This window comes from Spea bombifrons, chromosome 6, assembly GCF_027358695.1.
Source record: "Spea bombifrons isolate aSpeBom1 chromosome 6, aSpeBom1.2.pri, whole genome shotgun sequence".
Lineage (NCBI taxonomy): Eukaryota > Metazoa > Chordata > Amphibia > Anura > Pelobatidae > Spea > Spea bombifrons.
The window spans coordinates 35004511-35029243 of record NC_071092.1 but is presented as its reverse complement, the minus strand read 5'-3'; the positions used below and the strand labels follow the sequence as shown (position 1 = coordinate 35029243).

General features: G+C 35.6%; 1 protein-coding gene across 1 annotated transcript in view; it reads right to left on the bottom strand.

Annotated features, from left to right (window-relative positions):
• PLPPR5 (phospholipid phosphatase related 5) overlaps window positions 1–1168 on the bottom strand; it is a 72305-nt gene extending 71137 nt beyond the window's left edge. The window contains exon 1 of the mRNA XM_053468711.1: window positions 489–1168. Coding sequence (XP_053324686.1) covers window positions 489–719 — 231 coding nt within the window. The 5' untranslated portion in view covers window positions 720–1168. The remainder of the gene's footprint in view (window positions 1–488) is intronic.
• Between the last annotated feature and the right edge of the window lie 23565 nt (window positions 1169–24733).

Sequence of the window (24733 nt, the reverse complement as noted above, 5' to 3'; positions counted from 1 at the left end):
GCATTGATGGTAACCCAGGACAACATGAGTGAACTGCAGATTTGCTGTGCACAAAGGAGCAAGTGATGAGCTAGGGGGCAGTCACTAGAAAGAAAGTACAAGCCATCAGAATGTGCTGCTGCGGAGGAGGCAAGCTGCAGCAGAGGCAGCCTGCAATGGCAGGAGAGGAACCATCAGATAGAACCTTCACAGTCATGCAGAAAAATGCAAAAAAAGTACAAATAAAATGCAATGTTAAAAATCGCCATTAGCTATAAGAGCAATGATTCAATATATAATACATTTGAAGTGATAATAATCATAGAACAAGGGGCACATATGTCTACACACACTCCTTAACTATTGCAAGCACTTGTACTAAGCTTTAAGGGATTGAGTCGTTCCTCTAATGCATCAGTTACTATATATTGTTGAGGTCCCTTTACTTGCCCCCCAATGACCCCCCCACACACACACACACAAAGCACTCACATGAAGGTAAGGCTTACCACAAGTACAGGTACACCTGTGACCAAGGAGAAGAGTAAGACTGGTGGGATGTCGCTGCTCTCATCGGGTCCTGGGTAGGGCTTTGTGTAGGAACTATCGAAGCAAAAAAAACCTTGGACATTCACAGTGAACGTGTCCGTGTATTCGAAGTAGTATGCGAGCATTACAGTCCCTGCCATAATCACCATCTGGAAATAAAGCATGATCGTCAGAGAGAACTGAAAACTCATTTAAGAATCATTCCACACATCAAAGGCACCGTCAGGACGCTGTCCCTGCATTCAGTGCTGAAATGTAAAGCTCCAGAGAAAATGGGGATGTGGGATTTGCTCTTGTTCCCCCCCTAGACAAGGATGTAGCTTCAGCTCCTATACAAGATCATCTGCTTAATTAAATGGTTGTCTGATTCCACTGGCAGGATTTAGATTAGATGCCCACACATAGTAAGTTGCCTTCAGTGACTGACGTTTTCTCAAGATCTCCCTTCTCCTGATGATTATTCCCCTCTCTTCTTTCAGAAAAAAAATCACTGATCCATAGTAACCTCCAGCAGGAATTTACATGGTTACAGATGCTTTCCCAGGTGCTGGAAACCAGGAGCTGTGTATTTTTTTTTCTCGCCTTGTGTGATAGATGGAAATCAAGTGGTGAGTGTGTCCCATTGCAAACACATCCTCTCCTTCCCACTATTTCTTTTAAATTGGAGACTGGCTCTTTAGAACTGAAATCCCATCAGAAGGGTTCAGATCCTCCCCCTGTGTACAAGGAAGCACTGCTGCCCTGATTGCTGAAGCAGAGAAGAGCTGGGGCTACCTGAGTAGTCCCCCTTTAAAGGAAAATTATATTAAATGAAATATTTTAATAACTAAACTAAAAATAATATTGGATCTCCGCGTGAATATAATGTATCAGTATTCTTGTAGGTGAGATCTAAATTAATTAAAACACTAAGGCTTTTCTCCTGTCTTTGTTCACATGCAAGAAATATAAAGCGTTTAATAGTTTGTTAAAATGCAAAAGTGTGTGTGAACTCAAATACAGATGGTGATTTATATTTTGGCATTTGTAAATATATATATTATTAATGTAATTAATAATAATAATTATTATTATTATTTTATTATTATTATTATTTTCATTTCTATTAGGTCTGTAGAAGGTATTCATTACTTAAGATACTTCATCATGCCATGCCAACAGCCTCCCTTTTTTTAGCTGTGCACATGGGCAGTGTGTGGTATTAGTCTTTAAATAGCTTCCAGTACATGTTTATGTGAATGAGAATGTGTGGGCATATGTGATCAAATAGGTATATTCCTCAAATATGCAACTATTTCCAAAGATAACATGAAATATGGGGGGGGGGTTTGATAAAATAAATTCACCTTTTTAAACACCTCTGTTTATTCTGTGGGGGTTGCAGTAAACATATAAATGAACCCCAAGGAGGGGGGGTTACAGCACCGCACTGCACATGTGGATGTCATAGTCAGGCTCCTGAGATGATAAAGATACATGGACTCTGTAAAATTACAAAGCTTGACATACCTTAACTATGGGATTAAGGGACAGCAAAGAGGTGCAGCAGCAGCAGTAGTAGCAGAGCACTGGGCAGGCAGACCCGTGGAGCAGGACTGAATTTCCCCAATATTATATTACAGTGCCTGGTTTTGTTACCAATATTTATTAATCATTGAAGAATAATAGTTGATATGGTAAATGGATAATAAAAAAGGTTTGGTTGGTAGCATAAATGGGCAACTGTCTTTATCAACTATACTCTACTCAGGAACAGGGGAAAAATGTCTGCTGCAGCCCCTGTAATACACTTCAGTAGTCACTACAGCTTCTCCAATCCACCCCATAACAGTACATTTTCTGCACTTAAATAAACTATTAACTAAATGAGCATCAATCTCAGGCTCTGCTAAGCTGTCACTGTCTCACACGCCAACTCCCATCAGTCTGTAACTGCTGCTACTGACAAGTTAAAATGGCGTCAGCAAACAAATATATCTAATCTTTGTCCCTTCCCCTTGTAAAAACTGATTAGCCAGAGTGAAAAAAGTAATGAAAATCTCCCACAGGTTGTTGGATCCATCAATCACAGCCATAACAATCAATAAGCCCACCCCCCCTTAGACACTTCTACCTATCAGTCATTGATATGTACCCGCCTATACACAGTCCCTCCCACTTTACCTCATCCACAAGAGACAAAATGGCTTGTAATGGCGCCAAAAAAGCTTGTAATGGCCGCTACACATGGCCATGAATCTAGCATCTTTTCCCCCTTGTTTTCATTGATTTATACGAACCCAAACAACATGCAATTTTCCGTTACAAATTGTTAGATTATTCTTTGTCTTGAATACCTAAACTTTTCCAGTGACCAAACAGTAATCAAGACCACAGCTTCTAAGTCTTCTTAAGCAGGTTTATTCAATAACAAAGTGATATACATACAGTACCGACTGATGAACAGATTGTGGTCACAGGTACTGTAGGCTCAGTATTCTTGGTGTGATGAAGGTGAAAGAGCAGAGAAAGAGACTTTGCCCTTGGAGCCATGAGTATTTATACCCTTATATTTATACAATTAGTGTAAAAGTTATTTACTATATTTAGGCAATGTATGCATTTAGGAACTCCTAACGGAGCAGTCATAGGATACCCCAATATTCCACAGAAGATCCTCTAATAGCTACATTATGTGTTTAAGAACATATGTTCCTAGTACTTAAGTTGCATTCAAGCCTATAGTATGTGACAGAATAAAAGTATAAAAATTATTTCTTATTTCTCGTTTGATGACACAACCTGTAGTCGTTGGAAGCTGTAATCTGCCATGTAAACTGAACGGAAATACGTTGAACTTTTTTTGCTCTGGGTCTGATGAGAAATTAGTAGTGTGAAATTAGTAGTGTGAAATTGAAAAAAGAGTGAAAAATTGTGTGAGCAAGACAGAGCTAAAGAGAAAAAAGGGATACACACATATAGAGGGGCATGTTAAACACAGACAGCAAGAGAGACAAGAGTGACACGCAAAGCAGAGAGAAAGACAGATAAACATACTGATATGTTCCCCAAAAAAAGGTAACTCTAGAGTTTCCAGCTATGTACAAAAGGATGTTGTACTCTTAAAGCTTCACTGCCTAAAAATCTTGTCACAAAATAGTTAATATTTTTAGACAGGATTTATTCCTCTACCACTCAAGAAGCACTATTTTAATACATATATTGTGGGTTTTCCCTTTATGGACAATGAGGCAATGCATGCACTTATAGGCGCTATAGGCACATGGTGTATATGCACAATCATACAATGATAGACATCTTCATTTATGTTCATAGCATAAACCTCCTATGGACAGTACCCATAAAACGTAGTGTTTCCTCCATTTTGATCTGGTATGTTGCACCCCTTTTTAAAGCCAATAAAATCATCTTGACAGAAGAATTATTTAAATCCCAGGTTTACCAAAACAGACATTCTAAACTTTATATTTCAGGCAGAATGACTGCCCATTTTTAGAGATCCGTGATTCTTTTTTTTTGTTCAGTTTCTCTATTGACCTATTTTAATCATTGGCTCAGCTTCTACTCTCGTCACTAATTTTGTTATATAGCACAACCTACTATAGATCTAGCACCCTGGATTGAACAGACAACCTCTCATAAACTGGATCAACAGTTTAGCAAATTCTAAATAAACTGTATTTACAGCATTCACACCACCTTGTAGAAGCCCAGGAAACCTTTCATAAAACACACTATTGGCCAACTGACTCATAAGTCAATATCCTGTCATCCTTTTTACATTAACGCAAAAAACTGTTCTGCTTGGAAATCATATTTTTGTTACTGTTTTTGCTGATCTGATTTTTTGCACGATATTTTGCATGATTTCTTATTAGGCTTCTACTGCCATTTTGTACTTGTATTTTCTTCTGTTGTAGGTCAAGTCGTTTCAGTTTGGGCTGCATGATATTTTACATGATGTGTCTTTTTGACAAAAAAAGCAATTTATAAAACAAATGCCCCTGTACCAGGGGAAAGCCACACAGAAAACCGATTCAAGCAATTACCTAACAGAGCAGTTAGAGACCTCCTGATAACATGATCCAGCATGCCTGCATGACATGACCTTGAGGAGTATGTTTAAGAAAATGAATAGTTTGAGCTCTGATATGAGCCCAAGGCAAATCACAACAACCTCAGTAGGAGGTATACACGCTGCAGACCTTGGTGGCTGGAAAACATTAAATCCCAAAATTTGATCATTCACAGGAGGGACAGTTTTTAGCTGTCTGTACCAATAGAATTATAGACAACAGCCCTATGAGTATTGCGTTTAATACCAAAAGACTATATTGGCAAATCAGTCTTCAGTAACAATAGTTAACCATCCTGATGGAAGGTATACATGGTGTAGCATATTTATACCTAATTGCAGTTAAATGTACATAAAGTCTACTAAGTCTCAGTTGTTAACAAATCTGTCCGTCATGGTCAGATATTTGATACCTCACATAACATTAAAGCTATTTGGGACATTTCTAAATTCTGATGTATTTGGTTGTTTGATATGTAATACATAAAAAAACCAAGAAGATGAGAAGCAAGACTGGTTGAGACAAGCATATACAGCCGGTCTCTGTAGACTTGGCAGAGATCAGCAGTAGTGGGATGTAACCATAGTTGTAAGATGCAGCACTCCTGCTGTAGTCAATCTAAACCTTCCAGGGTGCTCTGTTTGCCAATAAGGAGCTGCATTTTATCAACAGTTTTGGGGCCAGAAAACTCAGAAAAATTGTTGCTTCGTAAAAAGTGTTTCCAACACAATCCCAATTTACAATAAAAGGCTTGTATTAAAAGGAGTAAACAAAATAACACACACACATCACATAGTAACATCTTGAGGAAGCATGTTTCTATGCTTGTGAATGCAAATATATTAAAAACTTTATTTTTGAACAGTAGCAGCAGATATAATTTACTCTAACAACTGAACAATATGGCATGTTTTCAGTCAATTGTTTACATATAATCATAGCAGTTTTGTAAGGTATCAACTATTCAGTACCACGGGTAGGAAAGTGATTACGCCTTTGGTTGCATTTATAGATAACAATACCTTGGGATCCAACTGATTCAACACTATGATACTTCTTTCATAGATGGCAGAGGTGCACTAAGGTAACCGTAACCAAGCCCAATGGGCTCACATGATAACAGTGTGAAAACTTGTGAACACCTTTTTAAGGTCATACCACAGCATCTTAATCAGATCCAAGTAAGAATTGGACTAGCCCACTTCAAAAATCTTAGTTTTCTTTATTTTGTGCCAAGATGGATGCAATGCTCAATGATGGCCAGACATTCTCCTTTAGGATTTTCTGGTAGAGAGCACGATTCTTGGTTCCATCAGTTATGGCGAGTTGCCCAGATCCTTAAGCAGCAAAGCTGCCCCAGACCATCACACTACCATTACCGTGTTTCATGGCATGATATCCTTATGGTAGAATGCTATGTTAGCTTTAGGCCAGATATAACAGTACCCATGATTTCCACTTTTGACTCATCAGTCCACACAATAGTACTGCAAAAGTCTTGGGGGTCATCAAGATGTTATTTTTGTAAACGTAAGATGAGCCTTTGCTTTCTTCTGTCAGCAGAGATTTTTTGCCTTGCAACTCTCTCATGGATGCCATTTTTGCCCTAAATTTTAAGTGGATGGGTTTTCATCATTTTTACCCCACCATAACTTATGCTATGTGGGCTTCATGTATTGCTGCAAGCCTCAAGCAATAAGCCAGTATCCAACCTCATGCTAATTAGTCCCATTAAGTACGAAACAGCTGTCCATGTGCGGTGATCTGGTTTCTGCATCTCTGTTCCAGGCTTTGTTTAGAGACTGTCTAGTACAGCAGATGTTTGCTCCAAGGGGTCTATGTATGAAGTGGATATAGAGGCAAACGGGTAATCATTGTTGGACTCATTTGCATATACCTACTCAGAATCCCTTGCAGTGGTGGTAGCTAATATGTTTTCACAGCACTGTGAAAAGGGGAACAAATTAAGAACAAATTATATGTATGATTGTTTTAACCATGAGTCTGACTTAGAAGTGATCCAGTACCAAGCTACCCACAGGGTTCCACAGCTGCCACTCTTCCCAACTTTCTATCACTCTGGGTTTGAATAGGATGGAGCATAACAGTGCTGGTGTCCTGATCCATGTGAAATATTATCAACATTTGAGATCGGAACTTAGGGGCTAAACTTAAACTTGCAATCTGTTATACTGTCTATACTCCGGTCTACTATAAACTGAGACCTTTAAAAGAGGTAGGTTGTATTCTATTTAGCATGGCTTTTTTGCATACATGAACTCCTTGTAACATTAGTTCACCGAGAGCATAGTAGATACAACCTCCCATCAAAAGTGGTAGTGGCTTATACAGCAAGGGAATTTAAACATGCATGGGAAAGGCATAAAGCTATCCTGAATCTAAGACAAGACTATAAAATGATTAAGGTCTGAATCTTTACATCAGGACAAACGGGCAGACAAGATGTGCCAAATGGTTCGGCTGCCATCTTTCTATGTCCAATAATATTATATCTGCATATGGCATATATTAGAATATACAATTATTCCAAAGTAGAAAGTGCATTTTCTGTAATAAACTCAGAGTTGACAGGCCCAATGTAGCTGAGCTAGAATCTGGCAAGGCTTACAGAGCCGCTGTAAATGTCGAGTTGACTCACCCTTCCCAGCCACGAGACCTCACAAGCATCTGCAAGGATTTACTAATCAATGACCAGACTATGATAAATCCTTTTTCACATTTGGTTATTGTGAGCAATGCCCATTTTTCTTCTGAATATACTGGCAGCCAATATTAAAACATTCAGAAACATATGTATAAAAATTATATTATGTAGGAGGACATCAACTGCCAGATTTCATTTTAGAGCTCTGAAGAAGTATTCTTGATGCTTTCCCATCTTTTAAGTGGTTGGAATATATATTTTATGTAGAAAAATGTGCCTTAACCATATTTTAATTTTTTTATTGAATAAATATTCTACAGATTTCATAATTTTATGCAAATAAGATAGAAGATTGAGTTAATATTCAGTGTTTTCAATGATTAGCCGGAGACCAGACGTTCCCAGGTATGCACGTTACTGGAATGGCCATCTGGCAAACTGGGCAAATGCACGTTGGGCCTGTGCCAGCATATAAGGTGCTATAATAACCACATATGAGATACATAGGGCCACATGCTCTACGAGCTTAGTGCGTGGCCATGTGTATACAGCCGATGGCCTAAAGGTCTCAGAGCCATTTTTTCTTCCCCAGTCAAGCCCTTTTCCACACACAAATCCTACTAACGCTGAAGCTCTACTCTCTATGAAATCCCCAAACCCAATTGACGGAGCAAGAAGTCTCAATCAAAATCATCTCAATCGCCCATCCATAAATTTAGGTATGTATAAGAATATCTAGTTTCTGTCTGCATTCTTTCCCTACATTATAATAATACAAAGGAATAAACTATCCTGCTATTATGATCAACAGTGTGTGTTCCTTTTACACAACACTAATCTTAATGTACCCTCTGGCCTCCAAATAGCTTTTGTTATCACATGGAGACCGAAATAAAGTGAGATTTAACCAGCTACATAAAATAGGTTTTTGGCCACTGAATTGACTAACGCTGCATCCCTGAAGCGAAATGAGATATTCATGCATATCTTTAGTACCCACTGTCTGTGGCAATAAATTTTAACAATATCACATCACAACATTTAAAATACCCAGTGCGCCTTTAAACACGCCGGAATTTCTACACTAAAAATTGCTTCAGTGTTTCCAATTCAAAACTACCGACAATTGATGTTGAGCTTAAAATTGTATAAATGGCTTGTTTGGGTATTGTCAGTTTCAAACCTCTTTTGCAGTGTGAAATGTTATCACACAGCAGGATCACACCGAGCACAGATGTTTTTTCTTCTTCTTTGAATCTCCTGCTGATAAACATCTGCAAGAAAGGATCTCTCCACATTGCCCTGACATATAAATTATTTAGGTAACCTGTGATTACAAAACTCTGCAGAATGTACAAATAACGTTTTTACTCTTCTTCCTATTTTGAGGCAAGATTGCATAGCAATTTTTTTTTTTTTTTACAAAATTCAATTTTAAATTACATTTGGGTAGAACTCTGATTGCAACATTGCAGTTTGCCAACCCAGGGTAGTTGAAGACATGATCAAGTGTTAACTAGAAAACCTTTTTTTTGTATATTCATTAAAGACAGGGTTGCATTCTTATTTATATCACACACATCACCTACATGATATATCAGTGGAATTTGTATTGCCAATATTTAATAAAATGCACCCTTTAATATACAGTATCATATGCAACATTTTTATTCCTTATAACATATAATTCTTATATTACATCAGTCTACTATATAAACCCAAAATCCTGTGTAATCTAGCCTTAGCCTGCTAGCTAAACCTAAAAACCACATCTGGTCTAATCTCATTATACTAGATAATCTTAAAAAAAAGTTACTTTGCTGTGTTGGAAACGATTCATTTGACTAAGCTATCATTAAAAAAAAAAGCTTCTTCTTCAGAAGAGATGTTGATTTAGGACAATTGAGTCGATAAAATAATTTGAAACCAATGGGTGCCAGGGCTATTTTCCATAGCAGTTTTTGTGTTAATATGTTTTTCTTCAATCCTGATTTCCCTCCATCACATGTAATTTACTAAATATGTATAATGTCTATACCACACATAAGAATTATATATTACATTTCCCCAGCTGACTGGTACACTCTGCTAAATCATTTCTTTAAGACAACAGCTCGCACCATTTACTCCACTATGACACTCGTACTCAACCACATAGACCATGGCAAAATTCAATATTGTAGTTGCTACCAAACTGCAAATCAAATCGGTGTTTCAAAGCTCCCCTTGGTACATGATGTAGCTACTTAAAAGAACTGACCCTTATAATGTGACCTGGCTCTCTCCCTCTCATGACCCCCGGTATAGTTACGTACCTGTTCGACTGACGTTCTCCCTGAGCATCTTTCACTCAGGGGTTGCCAACTACACCTCAGCAGACAATTTATTAGTGGACAATATTGTTTTATTGTTTTAATTATTATTCCTTGTTTACTTTTGTGTGTCTCAACTGTGGAATATAACTTTTTACTTTGTAATTTTTTTGAAAAATGTTTCATTTCTTTTTTATTGGAGAACTGTAAAATATAATTATAGACCCAAGAGTTCCCCTCTTTTAACTAGAGCATATTCTTAATGATGTCATGATGGCATCACATGATTCTTAATAAATATTACTTTCTTTTTTATTTCATTAATATATTTATTTTGTAGAGGGAAGACCTGGAGTTTGGCTGATCGTGCTCCATACTCACATGATTTGATGCTGCAGTATGCGTCCGTCGGGATAATATGCCGGGCCACATACTGTTTGTGTGTCAGGATTCCACCCTGTTAGCCTGATCTCTGTATTTAGTTATATCTGTCATATCTCTGGCAGCCTCTAGAGGCCACTTGTCTTATCACAGCACTAGGTGGACTAACGACCTGACCAGCTGTATCTCCTTAACAGTAGTTAGTAGTGCAGCTGGATTTTAGAACACACCCTATGGTGCTAAATAGCCCTTAACATGTAATTGTAATCTGTATCCTATAAATATTCCACTTTTTGAGTGGCGTATGGTCGTAGTATACATTAATTTCCCTTTTTATGAAGGGAAAACTCTGGTGAGCATCTATTTCAAGGCAAGCTCGGCCTTGCATAATCAGTGAGATTTCTGGAAAGTCACATTATTAATTCTTTCAAAATAGATTCTCTGGGGTTTGTTCTTCATACTGTACAGAGTTTCTCTTGGTATCACAGATGAAGTTCCTGATAGAATATAGGTGATTTAATCCAAAATAGCTTTACTTTCAAAGACTAATAAAACCTTTGACTGCCATGTATCACACGTACATTGCTAAAATATAAAACACACCTTTTGAAGGTCATCAAATCAAGCAGAATATAAAACTCTCTTGGAACACAGATATTCATCTTGCACAACTGCAAATTCACAAGTAGCAATTGTTGTGTATGGCTTGCATAACTATGATTGTTTTACAGCACATTTACTATGCATTGTTAATACCTTGTCTTCCAAGACCTGTCTCAGTAATTTAAGGAAATACATGCTTAGCATAACATTTTCCCTCATTATCACTTCCATGCATTGAATTGTAATTTTCTGTTCACTGCAATCTATCTCACATTTAAATGCAGCTATGCAAGCCTAACTTGGGAACTTTGAAATCTAATTAAAGTGTATATGTGCTGAACATAATGAACCGGAACCAATTATTTGGTTAAAATGAGAAAAATAAAGACAACTTTGCCAGGTGTCAAAATGTATGCATTGAATCTATAAAATAATAATAATAATAATAATAATTAATCACAGCATATGGAATTTAAGTTACCTAAAAGTTAAGAGCAAGCACAATGACATGACAATGACAAATGCCTATGACATGGCTTGTACCAGTCACCGGTGCCCTGGTATAATTTAATGAGTTGTCCACCACAAGTTTTGTTTTTGTTGCCTTCTTCTGGGTGGGAGGGGTGTACCCCTAATTTGTCCAATACATAAATCAGCTGAATTTAAGCCTAAACCAAACAGCTGTTTCGACACTAACCTGCTTCTCATAGCTCACAACAAATGCTTTTTTCTGTTTTATAGGAAGGTTAGCCATGGATTAGACCATGAACATCTTGAGTCTTTTACTATGTTATAGAAAGCCCTTACATGAGAAAATACTATATGGACACATACGGTCTTAGTGATGTATGTCAACTGGTGTTTAGAAAGCTCTGTCTGATGGCACCATTTCTCATAAAATATGTATTTTGTGAGCAAAGAATGGAAGGGAACTATAATGTTCGCATTAGTATGTGTAATTAGACATTTTACATATTAGTATTAGACATTAAGGAGACGACAAGTCAATTCTGACTCTAAGCTTGCAGTGTAGAAATGAACAATTCAACTTAAAATAAATGATGGCCAACAAAACAAGCAGATGGAGTTTGGTTTTTAGATACATTTTGTTTTAACGAGTGAACAGATATTGAAATTTTGCCCAATACGAAGTAGTCTGTGAAGTAACAAATGGTAATTAGATGACCGTGGGGAACAGAAACACTATATAAATATATTTAATTTTCCAGGTATGGGATAATAGAGCTAATGGCAAGAAGGGTTTGGGAGACATGAAGAAATGAAGGTGATTCATGGTTAATATACCAAGTCTATTCTTGGTTAACATACCAAGAACAGAAATTTTATATAACTTCTACTTTTGTTGTACTTAAGTGATTGTAAACCTACATCAGATTATCACCACTTTAAGTGCCTTTAAGAAGTGCATTTAAGAAGTGCCTTAATCACCCCTTTAGTGCCTTTAATAACTGTATCTTTTTTTATAAACATATACTTTTATCATAGCTCTTAATAAATGCTACGCCAGTTAAACAAACCTGCTCTTTCCTGCACTGCCGTTCTAAAAGTATTCCGCTTACCACAATTTGTATTAGCTCAGCTAGGGACAGAGGACACTTTTTATTTATTTTTTTTTACAGCTTTTTCCTGGAGGAGTAGATTAATACATTAAGAATCTTGGAACTTTTCTAACATAAAGGTGCCATGTGACAGAATGGATTGCTGAATGTTACGACAACATAATTCTTTTATTAATATTATAATGGATTCCAAAGTTATGGCTCGCACAAAAATCTATTAATTTACTTCCATGTAGTTAAAAAGACTTATTATTATAAAGTCAGACGCACCAATGTTAAATGAGGACATATTTTGTGAAATAAGTAGCTTTTATGCCATGCAAATGGTTTATTGAAAAAGTATAATGAGTAAGAAAACATATAATCAGTAAAATAAGATAAAAATGAATTTCTTCATAATAGTTAACCATTTTGTTTTCTAATAGTCAACTATCTACACGGAGTCTTGTGTAGATAAAATTATATCTACTGTTGGAGGTGCTAATCTACCTTGAGGTTTTTCAAGGTCCATCGTTTTACAGTTTATAAAACATTTGTTGCAACCTGCCCACTTTCAATAGGAAGTTAACAAGCAGGGAACCAGGGGTACTAGCTCTTATTTAAATAGTGTCACCCCCAGAAACCTTTTTTGTCTGTTCAACTACGTCCTTCACCCTGGGCTTTATATACATGATTCCATCATTTGTATGCCCTTATTCTGGTTGCCTCTCAAATGTGCCCCAAACCCTGTTGGTTGGCAGACTGATTACCTTTTTTTGGCCTCTGCAATGATCAGGAGTGAACCTTTGGTAAACAAACCCAGTAAACTTAACTTTAGTCAAACTCAAGAAAAAAACAAACAGATGATTTGTTCTCATTAGGTAGCCACTTACTATCTGCCCACATATTTTTAAGTGCTACAGCTTCATGAGTTTAGCAGTTGCTGGTTACACACTATATTTTCTTGTGGTTCAACATCATATTTTTTTGGAGCAGAACATTTTTCTTAATTTCGCTTGCAAATAAAACTGATCTGGTGAATGCATTATTATAACAGCAACGCTGGTTGTATGCAACTGGCTACTTGTATCTGGGCCATCAAGCAAACCAATCACGAACGCCCATGTAAGCGATGGATCGTTTGGCTTTCAATACCAAATATATGCAGATTACAAGGTAATCTACATTCCCTCTCCTGACCTTTCACCCTCTTTTCTTTTTTTTTTTTTTTTTTTATAAAGATTTTATTACATATAAAATTTGACCAGTACAAACATATAACAAAACAGAATCTTCCATTACTATGTCTCAAGAGTAAAAATTTTACATAATAGAATATCTAGCATACATACAGGTGACAGTAAATTAAGATTATCGTAATCTAATATTATAAACAAAGCTGCGGGAGGGAGGAAGAGAGAATATCGTTGATTTACTAATAATAAAAATAATAATAATTTGCCAAGGTAAAAAAGAGAAGGAAGAAAAGAGAAGAAAGAGGAGTCTCAGTTATATTAAGTCGGTCTCCGAAATCAAACTTTGCCATGGAAGCCAGATAACCTCATAATTATGGATATTACTATGTATCCTATAGAATTGTTTTTCCATATTATATTGATAATTTACCTGAGTAATTACTTGAGACCATGACGGTACTTGTTCCATTTTCCAATTTCTTGCCATACAGATTTTGATAGCGGCCAGAATGTTAATGGCCAGATATCGATTTGATTTATTTTGCAAGGATATGTCAATATGAAATAAAAAAGCTTGAGGGTGCAATATTAAGTCGATCCCAAATAGGTTCCTAAATAATTCAATAACCTTACGTTTCATATTGGAAAGTTTGTCACATTCCCACCAGATATGTAGCATGGATCCTAATTCTAGTTTACATCTCCAACATTTGTTGGAAGTGGATCCATACATTTTATGTAAAGATGTCGGAACGTAATACCATCTGTGAAGGAGTTTAAAGAATTGTTCATGCAAATTTATACAATGTATCGCCTTTCTTGTATTAATCCAAGCTGCGGCCAAAATATCAGGTGGATAAAAAATTCCCAGATCTGTTTCCCATTTTAAGATAGTATTAGGTTTATCTGGAATAGATTCTTGTTCAAGCAATTTGATTATTCGCATAGTTGTATTTCTTTTATAATGTCACCCTCTTTTCTAACTTCCCTCATGACTCTCTATCTGGAATTGCATCAATAATGGAGCCACACTACCTGAAGCTTAACATGTCAAAAACTGATTTTATCCCACATCCCCTATGTCCACAATTCCTGACATCTCTATTACTATTGGCAACTCCACCATCCAACCAATTCACCATGTATGCTGGATAGGTGACCCTGCTCTCTCCTTCATCCCTCAAATCCAGTCTCTCTGCTGCCTTCACCTGAACAACTCCAGAATTTGGCCATTCCTTACACATAAAACAACCAAAATGTGAATCAACTCCCTTGTGATATCCCGTTTGGATTATTGCAACTCTCTGCTAATTGGTCTTCCCCTCTCTCGCCTTTCACTATTCCAATCCATCCTCAACACTGCAACAGATCTTTCTCTGTCACCGTTTCTCATCGTCTGCTGCACCGTGCCAGTCGCTCCATTAGCTCCCCATACTCTCCAGAATCAAATCCAAACTTTCCAAGACCTACAGACCTTAACAAATCTCTATCCCCTTATCCAAAAACACCCGTAACACCCCTAACTGCCCTCTTCGCTTTTCATGAACTGCATCTTTCCTATATCTTTCTTCCTAACACTCTCAGCCATCATCCGATCAACAACTTCTACAGATCAGCGTGATTGATTACCTCATCACTATCGAATTTCTCTCCTACTGTTTCACTCCCCCCCTCCTTTTGTACCCGTTTGTTATTGTGTGTGATTTTAAATTATTTTACAGACTCTGTTATAACAGTGATAGGGAACCACTGCTCTAGAAGAATGTACAGGATTAGAAGGCACCTGCTCTAGACAACTGTCTGGGCTGAACAAGGACAAGCTGGCATTTAGGTGGTAACCCTATGTAGCTGCTAAAAGCGACCAAGGGTACAAGCTCATGGTGTTTTATGGTGGTTACTCTCTGCTGGGCCCAAAAATGATAACCACTTGGTAGATGGTTACAATGTTTGCGTTTGGTTTAATATTTTTCTTTATGAATAACATTGGTTATGTGCTATGGATAATATATGGAGTGCATTTTTAATTAAGACAATTATCTTTGTGGAAGTTTTAAATACATCAAATGACTAGATAATTGACATCTTTTGGGGGGGAAAATAATCTTTGTATAATTGACTTGAAGAACAATTAAAACGAAGTTCAACTTTTTTATTCAGATAAGGCATTTAATTAAGGAGTCTGTGGAGACTCTAATTAAATTTGGTTGCTTTAGTTAGAATTGATCTTTTTTTCAAAGATCTATGTATCTAACATGTTGGAAAAACTGTGATGCAAAACAAGAATTGCTTAATCTAATCTGAAACACTACTTAATAATTTTCTTTAAGTACCTGAAAAGTAACATTTGAGAAGGCTTGAGAAAAAAATGAAAGCTCTATTTATGAGGTTTGCCCACTTCAATGGAAAACTTGAACAATAAAATGCTAAAACGATAAAACTTTTGCGTATGTGAACCTGTGCAAGATTGCGGGTATTACCATGGTAATCTGTACATAACGATATTGCTGGTATGACATGAAACGATTTCCAATTGTGCCTCAAAAAAGGGAAAACATTTCGTCTTGACTCCAAAATGGCTAATTTCTGATCTCTCACTGGGTCAGCAAGATATAACTTAATCCTGTCCTTATGACCAATTTCATTCCTGTATATTCTTCTTTTCTAAAAAGTCCTTTAGTCCATATTTAAAAGCATCTATCAAATTTGATAGCATTACGTCTTCGGGCTGTGAATTCTACATCTTTATTGTTCTTACTGCAAAAAACTATTTTCATTGCAAGTGAAAATTCCTTTCTTTAAGTTTGAACCGATGAACTCTTGCAGTGTCCTATTAAAAAACAAGTAATCAGAGAGTAGCTAGTATTGTATAAAAAAATATCATATCACCTCTAAACCACCTTTTTTCTAATGTAAACAAAAAATATTTCCATTTTATATTTGTTATTTAAATGCTAATATATAACTGTTGTTTGTTATATTTTTTGGACTGGTTATGTGTTAAGACAAGGTTTCCTGCATCAGGAAGCTTCTGCCCCAAGGTATTGTAATTTTACTTGACAAAATTACAATTGTGCCTATACTTGTCACTGAGAAAATATATTCAGTTATTTCCATCTGTCCAAAATAGATATAGTATATGATGATATTTTTAAAATAAATATATGTATAAATAAATAATTTACTATGTAGAACTCAGTTACTCCATGTTTGCCTGACTGCTAAATCAAGATCTTTCTGTGAAAACCAACTAGTGTAATATAAACAGCTTCAGACCAACAACGTGACACCTACCCTGTTCTTCTATTAACTAAAATACATACTAAATCATGAAAGAAATTAACAAATGTCAAAATCCCCAAAGACTCTACATATGTATGAACTAATATTTTGAAAGAATATTTCTATTTCGAACTAAAATATTCCCAGATTTAACATTAATAATTTCTGTGTATACGGCCATTAACTTATTTTTAAAACAATATGAATATATCCAAAACTGTTAAGTCAATATTGTTTAGAATAATGGGGTTGGATAAATATGAACAATTATAACTCCAGCATCAATCAAGCATACAGAACAATATCTCTAACTAATTTCCCTGGTGTAACGCGTATTGTTTTGTAGCCAAGATCAAACATTTCAAATTGAAACTATGGTGTTCCATTTGTTTTCATCCAGGCTAAGTGTGTATTGTTTGAGTAAACATTTTTTTTCTGTTCCCTATTAAAAGAATATGGCTAAACATATGTTCTATTGTACTGAAGGAAACCTTATTTCTTTTTGGAGCAAACCAGGGTTAACAAGGCTATGCCTTTAAAAAAAAAATATATATATATATATATATATATATTTTTTTTTTATTTTATTTTATTTATTTATAATTATAATAAAATTTATAATTATAAACAAAAAATATATTCAGAGTGAAACCATATTTTAAAATGGTATATATTCTTCAACATGCTGAAAGTATATTCCTCTGTGCATGGAAAAAGTGGAGCATTATACCCCTCAAATTTAAAATAAAAAGAGAGAACTTGTAAATGATTATCTAAAGAACTATAGAGGTGTCTAAGGTTGACATACTGCACAGGTTGTACTAACTGTAGTAGAGACTGTGTAGAAAGGTTAGGGAGTTTAGGTTGGGACATTTTTTGACAGCCTGGTGCCAAGCCTAAGGAATTCAGATATTAATATTTATTGTTTTATATAGTACTGTCATATTCCCAGGTGCTGTACAATTGGTATTATCCAAGTAATTAACACAAAAATGACAAATGCCAATGAACCCTCATGTATAAGTATCCATTCTGGAGCTGAACAGTCCTGAGAAGAATTAAGCCCGCTTGCTAACCACTTACCATCGAGCCCCACATATGTTAATAAAATCTTGATGTGTATATAAATGTGTCTGCGTTTTTATGAGTGTTCATAGGTTCTATATTTATATATTGGGGGTAATGTATATATATATAAGGGTAATGTTAATTTCCCATCCTCCCATCACCTCATTTGTAGATTGTAAAGATAGCATTGATGTTATGTATAGGGCATCTGGCAGTTTAAGATGCTTTTTGTAACATCAAAAATAACTATTTAGCACAATTGTTGATTTAATGAAAAAACAAACTAATAATTGGATTCAAAGTGGTTTTTCAACCCAAAAATACAGTATGGGTTTTTTTTTGCTGCCTTTTGAATAAATAAGCAAATGTCAGCCTAATAATAAACTTTGTTACAGGAAACAATAAAATGAGAAGAAGCAAATACTGTTCCAATGTGAAGATGCCACAACAACAAATAAATTAATTAAAATAAAATCTTTACCAAACCAGATGACACAAAGCAGTTGTCGACATTCAAAAAAGAGAGTAAAGCTGAAAGGTTCCACGAGGACCGGTTTTAATTTTGATTAAGAAAACATGAGAAAACATCTGACAGTTTATTATAAAAGTTATTTTATTTTTATTTTGTAAGAGGTTTTTTTCTAATAACTTGAGACACCCCATCTTGGAATTGAGAAGATGGATGCAGTTCCTTATATCATTTGACAGGCATGGTGCTTAATTTGCTATATGCAGTATAAGATGTATTTATTAACATTTAGGTTTTTTGACAGAAAGTCATCTACTCAGTTTCTGCTCAGCAAATCCGCAATGCATATTGGCATTAAAGACATGAGACCATATAACTCAAGAAATGCACACAAATCAGCCCCTGTGAAATCATTGTTTAAATATAACTGCTGTATTTTCAGAAAATGTAATTCCCTGTACACTACTAAAATAGTTTTTATTCTTTTTCCTTAGCTTCTATTCTTAGAATTTAGACAAATTCTAAGAATATATATATATATATATATATATATATATATATATATATATATATATATATATATAATATTTCTTTCTAAGACAATTTTCAATGAAGGTACAGTATACTCCAGCCATGAGGGTGGAATGACAATATTTAGTTGTAGATGAACTAATTTGATGTACAGCAATGTCTTTATAACCTAGCTTTATACCCCAGAATACATATTAAACAAATCAGGTCTGCTTGTTTAAGAATTTTAATTATGTTTATTCGAAAGGCATACGTGTACACAGCAGACATTGACAGAATAAAACACTATAATGCTAAAGCCACATCTGATACAATAGTTCCAGTATTAGCAGTATTAGCATATCCATAGTGTAAACAGCAATAGCTAAATAATGTAAGTGCTGGACAGGAGATATCGAAACTCTATCTAACAATACCCATACAAGTTCCACACCTTTTGTCCAGCTGGATACGTGCTTTTAGTTTGGGTGTTCTATTATACATGCTTTGTTTTGGATGTATATGGCTGTCACAATGAAAGTTACCGGGGGAACTGAAGTGTTAAGTCTGTTTCTACATGCCATGAATTTAAAAAAATTAAAAAAAATTCTAAAATTGTGTGCGCCTTTTTCTTTGTTGGTATTTTTGACTTAAAGAAGCACCTTGGTATATTAAATAACTTTTGTGCAGAGTAAAGGTCAAGAGACCTTGTACCAACATAACTCTACACCAGGCAGGACCAGAATAGCTCTTCCAACAGGAGAACCTCAGTGATGTTGGACGTTCATAACCCATAACCTTACTGAAAATTCTTGTTTCAACCTTTCCTTTAGTGAATAGACCACTAAGTACATAAGGCCATGGGGAGGGGTGGTTTGCTAGTCTTGATCAGGTTGTGGTGACACTCGGCATAATTGATGCAAAGTTACTTCCTTCTGAAATGCAGAGAGGACTCATGACTCATTACCCTATCAGTCTATAAATCATAATTGCCGATGGCAAATGGAGACACATCTGAATAATTATCAGTGGCAGGCACAAAGCATAGAGTTACTGCAGCTGGGATACACTCTCCATCACATAAACAGATGTGATTTAGCAGGAGTGAGATTAATTTACTTTGGGTCCCCAGATGAAAACCTTTGACATGTCTCCCCTTTAATTGACTGAGAGTAATGTTTTGCACTGTAATTAAATAAATTTCCACTATGTTAGCAGTAGAGAGACACAGAAACCAGTAAGCAAAATAAGCTATCATTTGTAACAGATAAGTTATTATAGTTTCTTGAATTTTAAACTATGTATGTTGCTCTACTTATTTTAGACTGCTCAGAACTTGTAATTGATGATGTTTCGTCTCTAAATATTAAACAAAAAGTGATTAAATGATGTTTCTTTCTTAATTTGCAAATGACGCTAGTATGTTAATAGTCTTTTTATTACCAATTTTCATCTTATTGTTGAAAGAATAAGATGAATACAGAATAATACAGTTGCATTACCCAATCTGCTGTATGAACATTTTATGATGATTTTTCTTTTTTCTTGGGGAACACATTGTCACAGCTGCATCAAATCACCGGTACTTAGATGGACTTAGAATGAGGAGGTTTAAAAGGAAGTCCCTTAAAGATCTTTGTCGTAAAGTAGCAAGAAAGCATATATTCTGAATTAGCAGTAACAAAAGTCAGACCATAGCATAAGCAAAGGTGGCGGGCTAGCTGGTTGCAAACATGGTCAGGAGACAAGCCACGTCAGGAACAGAGGAATCAATCCCAATTATCCAAAAACTTACTCGTACAATGGGCAATGCTACTGTGGTGCAAGGGAATTTTACATAGGAACATATATATGTTTAGGCATATAACTGATGATGCCATATTTGTATACAACTAATATTATACAAAGCAGTGGATTCCTAAGCTGTACAACCCAAGTGTTCATTAGGAGCAATGAGGTACGTGAGTATTTGACTGCTTAAAAAACATATATACCTAAATAATCAGCCCTGCTAGAGCAGGGATTTTGTCACCCATGCTTTATGCTCGTAATCCACCAAAATTTATAATCACGCATTTAACAATATTGGGATCTTGATCTCATGATAACTTTGCAGCTGAAGGAAATAATAGCAATTGTGCTATGGAATCTATTATTTAAATGTAAGTAATAATAATAATATTAAATAATAATAATAATAACAACAACATAAGGAGGTAAAATTATATTAAACTTAGTGGGTTCAAAATAAAGGACATAATACAAACTGAAAATAACACGCATATGTCTGGTGTGAATCATACACTGATATCAAAATAAACCAATAATAATAATAAATGTATGCACTTTAGTACTAGGAATGAAGGGGCAATCCATGTGCAGGCAATATAATAACAATAAAGGAATTAGATCTTATTTGACATCTTACGATTAATTGAAAGACAAATACAAACCTCTACAAAGAAACACTGGCAAATAGTGTCATTTATCCTTATCTCCCTTTGGATTTGAGGCATGCTTCTTACCTGCAGTGAAACAAATCACAGATGAATTTCATTCAGGATTATTAAGTAAAGCTGTTAAATATAAACTTTACTAAGTGTTAAAAAGCTGAAGATCAAAAGTATTAAAATCCGATGGATCCCCATATCAAGGCTGAGAAAAGTGTTTTATATGACACCATACTGCTAATCTTCAGTGCTTGACTTCTTATGTAGTCTATTCTATTAGATATTAATGTTGACATTCTACCCATGGCTATTATTTAAAATGTAGTTCTGAAACGTGCATATTTGGTTCACTCAATCTTTTAAAGCGATATAGAAATGTTAAATGTTGTTATACTTTCATGCAGTAAAACAATTTTGTTCTACTTAATAGCATAATATTAAATAAATCAGTGGTTTAACCTATCATAGGTACGCATATTAATTTTCAGTCAAATATTTAAATATGCCTAGGTCTCGGTTTCCCAGTATCCACCTCCCCTATGTTGGAAACCAATCCAGTTTTGTGTGAGCCTTACAAAATAACCAAATTCCAAAGATTACCAAGCAAATCTGACCATGAATAGTTCCAGTTTTTATCATTCTTAATACACTTAGCTTCTGCAAACCAACCCTTAACGACAATGAGCCTTTTTAACTCATCAGAGATATATACTTTTTAACACTAGGAATCGAACTATACATTATTATGTCTATGTGTCTCATAGTTTTTAATTTTTTTATAACCACTGTTTTTGGGGGATATACAAACTGGAAAATGTTTAAATGGTTTGAAGATGACTACACAGAAAAGTGTCACATTTATTTTGTTTTTGAAACTATACGACTTTTCTTTCCATTCTCAGTTATGTCCTCACTCTAGTTAGTTAACCAGTTGCTGTATGTGCAATAGCTAGTTAAAGGATTATGGTAAATGAACCAAAAGATCTATACTCATCATAGGACCGACTCACTGTGTATATACAGATTGTCTTCTAGTAATAAAAAGTTAACACATTTTAGAATAGAATGAAGAGTGGAAAATACTGCTAATCTAATAATTAATAATAATACTAATAATAATAAATAAATACAGGCACACATTAACCCCATTTAGTACTGATCTAACACTGAGATGGTTAACATGTACCTGTAGCATCTGTTTGCATTTTCTTTGTAACCAGGTAAATTAAGTCATAGGTGTACTTCACTGTTTCATGTGCACATGCATGAGATGGTTGGTGGAAGGAGCTATAGGCAGTCAGACTACTGTGATGTAATACGTAGGGGAGGGCTTTGAAAGAATGTCAGAACTCTGTTTCTAGGCAACTGTAGTATTTCATTACATTTTAAACACACTTTCTAAGTGTCTGGGAGCGTGAATGAATAAAATAAAGTGACAGCTGGGTTTCTTTTACTTCTCTCTATTTGATGCAGATCTTATCTGGAGATATTTTAAGAGTCCTCCCATGTTTATATGTGTGTGTTAAGGCAGGTGTGTGTAAGGGAAGTGTACATGTAAATGTGTGCATAAGGGTGTTGCACGTGTATATGTGTGTGCAAGGACAGTGTATGTGTATGTATATGTGTGTATGTGTGTTTATGTGGAGGTGTGTGTAAAGGCAGTGTGTAAGTGTCCTGGGAATAAAATGCTGTTGCCTACTCTTCCAATGTTACTCAGCCAGCATTATGGTGGACACCTGGCTGGCTGAGAATCATGGGAATTGTAGTTCACAGCTAGCATCTGCAGCGTTACTGTAGATTGCACTTCCCATGATGCTCAGCCAGCATCATGGAAGCAGTATGTCTGGCTGAGCCTTATGTGAACTGTAGTTAACAGCAGATGTAGTGACAGGTGTTAGTTGTAGATTACAACTCCCATGATGCCTCGTCATGGAGGACACCTGGCTGGTTGGCTGAGCATCATGGGAATTGTAGTTCACAGCTAAAATCTGCAGCTCTATCTACTGTTAACTGCACTTCCAATGATGCTTAGCCAGCATCATGGAAGTAGTATGTCTGGCTGAGACTCATGGGAATTCAAATTTAATGTGTTAGTTATTTTAAATATGCATGACTGTGCTGACAAAAATGAAGCGTGTTTTAAGTGGTGAGGTGAGTGCGACATCGTAAAGTGCAATCGAAATTGTAAAGTGTCCCTCTTTTACATTTTGAAATGTTGGGAGGTATGATACCCTGCAGACTAACCATATATTAAATAGATTTTTGTGAAACAAAACATTTATTAGTAATTAATAATTAATACTAAGGTAAAGATCCTATGAAAACAACTTAGATGTAGAAAGCTTCTATGACATAGTAAAGCCCAGCATAGAAAGAAAACAAAGACAATTAAATCCTGTGGATGATACTAATTTGCAAAAAGTAAGAACTGTTTAATATTCATTCGGGACAAACAAAAGTAGTTGCCAACAATACTTTGATACTGCAATATTGTAAGCACATTCAGCAGCGGCAGAGGCACTAACCTATTTATTGTGAAAAAGGATTATTAGGCTTTAAAACAAACCTTTTTATGCGGAACAATCTTAAGTTAATTACTTTGCAACAAAGGGGATATATTTTTTTGCTTTAGACTTGTGCAATTCAGTCTATACAGCTCTCAATAGTCATGTGGAGTAGGCAATGGACTCCAGATATTGTATTTAATAAGCATTTTGTTTTATAAGTACCCTATGCAAGAAAATATGTTTAATATAAGAACATTTAGGAACAAAGCAACCCATGGAAGTAATTTTATTTTAGGGTATGTGGTTATTCCTCTTAGTGTTCTTTCACAAAATAAGGCATGCCTTTTTTCACATCAAGATCCAATGACATATTCTAATTTCTGTCATGAGATTTATGACAATATTGCAGATATATCTAGGTCTGTGGTCAGTCAGATTAAGGGTTAACTGAATTTACCAGACTTCACTTACATGCTTCTGGAGGCTAACGTGCAAAACAGCTTATAGATTTATGGGAGTACAATTTTCAATTTTAAGATGATGGTGCGTAGGTGAGGGCATGAGAGCTGAAAAATAGCTTGTATGTCCTCATCAGAAACTCACAATATTATGATATCCTCACCCCTGTTATACAGCTTAAATTAAAACAATTTAATAAAAAATAAACAAAACCCCACCCTATGTGCAGGTGGGGCAGTGGTATACAGACACTGGCAGGATAGAAGGCAGCAGAGTGGCATGGTGATCTCACAAAAATGGGGAGGTTGCAGTGTTGATGGTGGGACAACCATGTAGATTTGTACTGGTCCCCAAAATTCCTGATGGCGGCCCTGTCATCAGGAATTGCTTATTTATGTTCAGCCCTTCAACTTAATTTCTAACTATACATCAAGTATCATTCTTTTGGCCTGCCTGTTATTGAACACATGTGTGAACCTGCAGCTCATAGTTGACTATGTTTTGAATATTACCCTCTGGATAATCTTCTTAATTTTCTGTGTCATGTATGCCCCTTTGCTTTCCATTGGCTATGATTCCCTGTCCTCCTCTGGCAGTAAACACAATATCAATATATGTACCAGAAACAACTCCAATGCAGAATAAGTGAGAATAAGAAATAACATGGAATT